The sequence below is a fragment of the Hipposideros armiger genome, unplaced genomic scaffold (assembly GCF_001890085.2).
Source record: "Hipposideros armiger isolate ML-2016 unplaced genomic scaffold, ASM189008v1 scaffold_609, whole genome shotgun sequence".
Lineage (NCBI taxonomy): Eukaryota > Metazoa > Chordata > Mammalia > Chiroptera > Hipposideridae > Hipposideros > Hipposideros armiger.
In genome coordinates this window covers 1,043,027-1,045,745 of record NW_017731959.1, presented here as the reverse complement: position 1 = coordinate 1,045,745, position 2,719 = coordinate 1,043,027, and the positions used below count along the sequence as shown (strand labels likewise).

Below are 2,719 nucleotides of genomic sequence, written 5' to 3'. Positions count from 1 at the left end.
CTGTTTCCCCCTTGTTGGTGGGGAGAAGCGATAAAAGCACCCAGTGCTCGTCACTGTTCCAGCCTCTCTCAAAGCTGGAGCAATCATGGCCCGTGGGACCGGAGAGAAGCCTGCAGGAGCTTCTGGAAAAAACTTCCTTTCTAAAGGAGATTATAGGAGGGAATGTAATATTCAACCATGCCTCCAATGCCAGGAACTTCAGCAGCTATCTTGCAACCACGAGGGCCTACGACAAAGGAATATGCAGACGGGCAGAAACATGCAGAGGGCCTGGCCTTTGATAAAGTCATTAAGCTACCACTCTCTCTTCTGCCTGAACAACAGAATCTGTTCTGTCTTCTGGTTAACACACTCTGGTTTTCCCCTGGGACACTCTCTTTACACCCCTCCCAGGAAAGGGAGAGTCTGCCTGATAGCAAAGCCAATATGGAGAAAAGTAGAGCCAAGAGAGAGAGAAAAATACCAGGGGTGCCAAAAAAACCATGTATACAAGTGGACACTTACGTCAACGTTGCTCAAGCAGTAGATCGTCATAATCAGAAGTGTCTGGACACTGATGATAACCATTTTGAGCACCTCGTGTAATTGCAGAAGTCAAACGTGACTTGTATTCATCTTTTGTTATCAGTATATATTGAGCATTACAATTTTAATAGTTTTTCCCTTTCTTAAAATGTGTATACATTTTTTTGGCACCCTCTGTACATTCCTTTAACAGCACCTGAATACTTGGACCCAGCTATGCCCAAAGCCAATCTTCTCAAATTTTCAGGTACACAAACTAATAAGTTCTCTTTCCAGCTTAAGCCGATGACAGTCTGGTTGCTATTACACTGAGAGTCCTGACTAATATGATTATTGAGCTTAAAGATGTGCCAGACACAGAAAACAAAGTAGTGGGNTGGGGGCAGCAAGACCCTATCATAGACGCTCGACAGGTTCAGTTTGAGGCTGGCCCGGGCTTCATGGTTGCCCCGGGAGGGCTGGGCAGGCTCGTGGCCCTCGCGGTCAGAATTTGGTGCTCCCATAGTGGTGATGGCCTGGAGCTCAGGGCCCCTGGAAGCCAGCTCCCCCATGGATGAGGGCCTATGGAGGGGCCTGGTCAGCTCAGCCAGGACAAGGTCCTCGCCGTCCTCAAAGGAGATGCTGTGTGACATCTTGGCATGAGAGCTGGCAGTGGCCTCCATGTAGGAGCAGGTAGAGGGGGTGTGAACACCCTGAGCCAGGCCTGGAGTGGGTAGGGCTGTGGGTGTCAGAGGCTTCCTGTCTGTTGACAGCACTGAGGAGGGGACACAGGATGCCAGGCGTGTGAGGCAGGGGGCTGTAAAGGAAGCAGCCAGTTCACTCTCACACCTCAGCCACAGAGCCGGTGGACAGGGCCCCAGCCCAGGAGGCTACAGGGTCTGAGTGGACCCTGCCCATCCCCACCCATGGTTCAGCTGGGCAGCCAGGGTGGTTTGCTGAGAGGCCCAGGGCTACTCCTCTGGCAGATGGGGACACTTACTCCGTGGGCACCAGGCCTCTAGGGTGTCAAGGGGCTCCTGAGCCTTCTCCCCGGAGGGAACCTACAAGCACAGCCTTGAGGTGAGGACAAGGTCTCCTGGCTCCCAGCCCTATGTCCCGAGGAGGTGGCCCTAGTACTCACGTTGGTCTTGCCTGGGGAGGCGTAGCCAGTACCTGCTCTCAGGGTCTCTGCTTTGGGCTGGCTCCCCCCGAGGTCTGTGAGTGTGACCTCCGGGGACTTCACGAGATGCAGGGGCAGCCGGGGAGGGAAGGTATGGGTGAGCCTGTGGGGAGGAAACCAGGCGGTTGTGTCTGTCCTGAGGGTACCTGAGAGGACACGGAAAGCTGGAAGGTTCGCTATTCACTAGCTCCTACCTGGATGTCTTCTGGAGGCGTGAGAGAAACTGGGCTGAAATGCTCAGCCGGGGATTTAAAAAGTCCTCGTCCTCAGAGGCCGTCGCGTCCCTTAGGGATCTGTGGAAGAGCTCTAGGGGAACATGGCAAAGGAGCCCTCAGAATCCCTCCAGCCAACCAGCCCTGGGCTCAGGCAGACCCACAGACCAGCAGGCAGCTCCTCAGGAAACCCATCAACAGACAACACAGAGCCACTGGAGCAGGGAGAGGAAACTGTGCGGCTCAGTCCTTAAGATAAAACGTATGCCCTCTCACCACCCTCACCAGCCCTGCTGGGGAAAGCCCTAGACCAGAGATGCCCACACTGTGCCCAGCACTGGATGGCATGCCCAGGAAGAGCTGAGAAGGGCAGAGCCCTACCCTCAGGGTGGGCCTCAGTAAGCGTCTCAAAGTGGTGGCGGAGGAACTTTTCTTGCTCAGGGGTCTGGGGCAGGGAGCCGTTGGATACGCCTGACACCTCAGGCCGGGTCAACTCTTCCGTGGTTCCTGGGCACTCTGGAGAAAGGCAAAGGGGGCTGGCAGGAGCGAACCTTCAACACCATGAGTCATGGCAGATAACCTGACAAAGACACCATACACTTAACAATGAAGAAAGCTGACTCGCCCAGCACACACCTTGCTGCCACCAGGCTGAGAAAGAAAAACTAATGGCTCTGTCTTCCAGGTGAGGAAATCGAGGCTCAGTGGGCGCCAGGTGTAGGGCTGATGTGGGGCCAGTACTTATGTATCATGACCATGCCCTAGCTAGGCTCATACACTGCCCTTCCCCTCATCTGGCCCGTTTACCTGGTGTGAGGGTCAT

The 2,719-nt window shown here is 54.6% G+C and overlaps 1 protein-coding gene across 1 annotated transcript in view; it reads right to left on the bottom strand.

The window, feature by feature from the left end:
• Positions 1 to 2,719, bottom strand: part of WDR62 (WD repeat domain 62) — a 61,412-nt gene that overhangs the window by 10,327 nt on the left and 48,366 nt on the right. Inside the window, exons 19-24 of the mRNA XM_019624803.1 lie at positions 2,533 to 2,536; positions 2,278 to 2,447; positions 1,879 to 1,990; positions 1,646 to 1,787; positions 1,505 to 1,565; positions 882 to 1,321 (exon numbers count right to left, since the gene is read on the bottom strand). Coding sequence (XP_019480348.1) covers positions 882 to 1,321; positions 1,505 to 1,565; positions 1,646 to 1,787; positions 1,879 to 1,990; positions 2,278 to 2,447; positions 2,533 to 2,536 — 929 coding nt within the window. The remainder of the gene's footprint in view (positions 1 to 881; positions 1,322 to 1,504; positions 1,566 to 1,645; positions 1,788 to 1,878; positions 1,991 to 2,277; positions 2,448 to 2,532; positions 2,537 to 2,719) is intronic.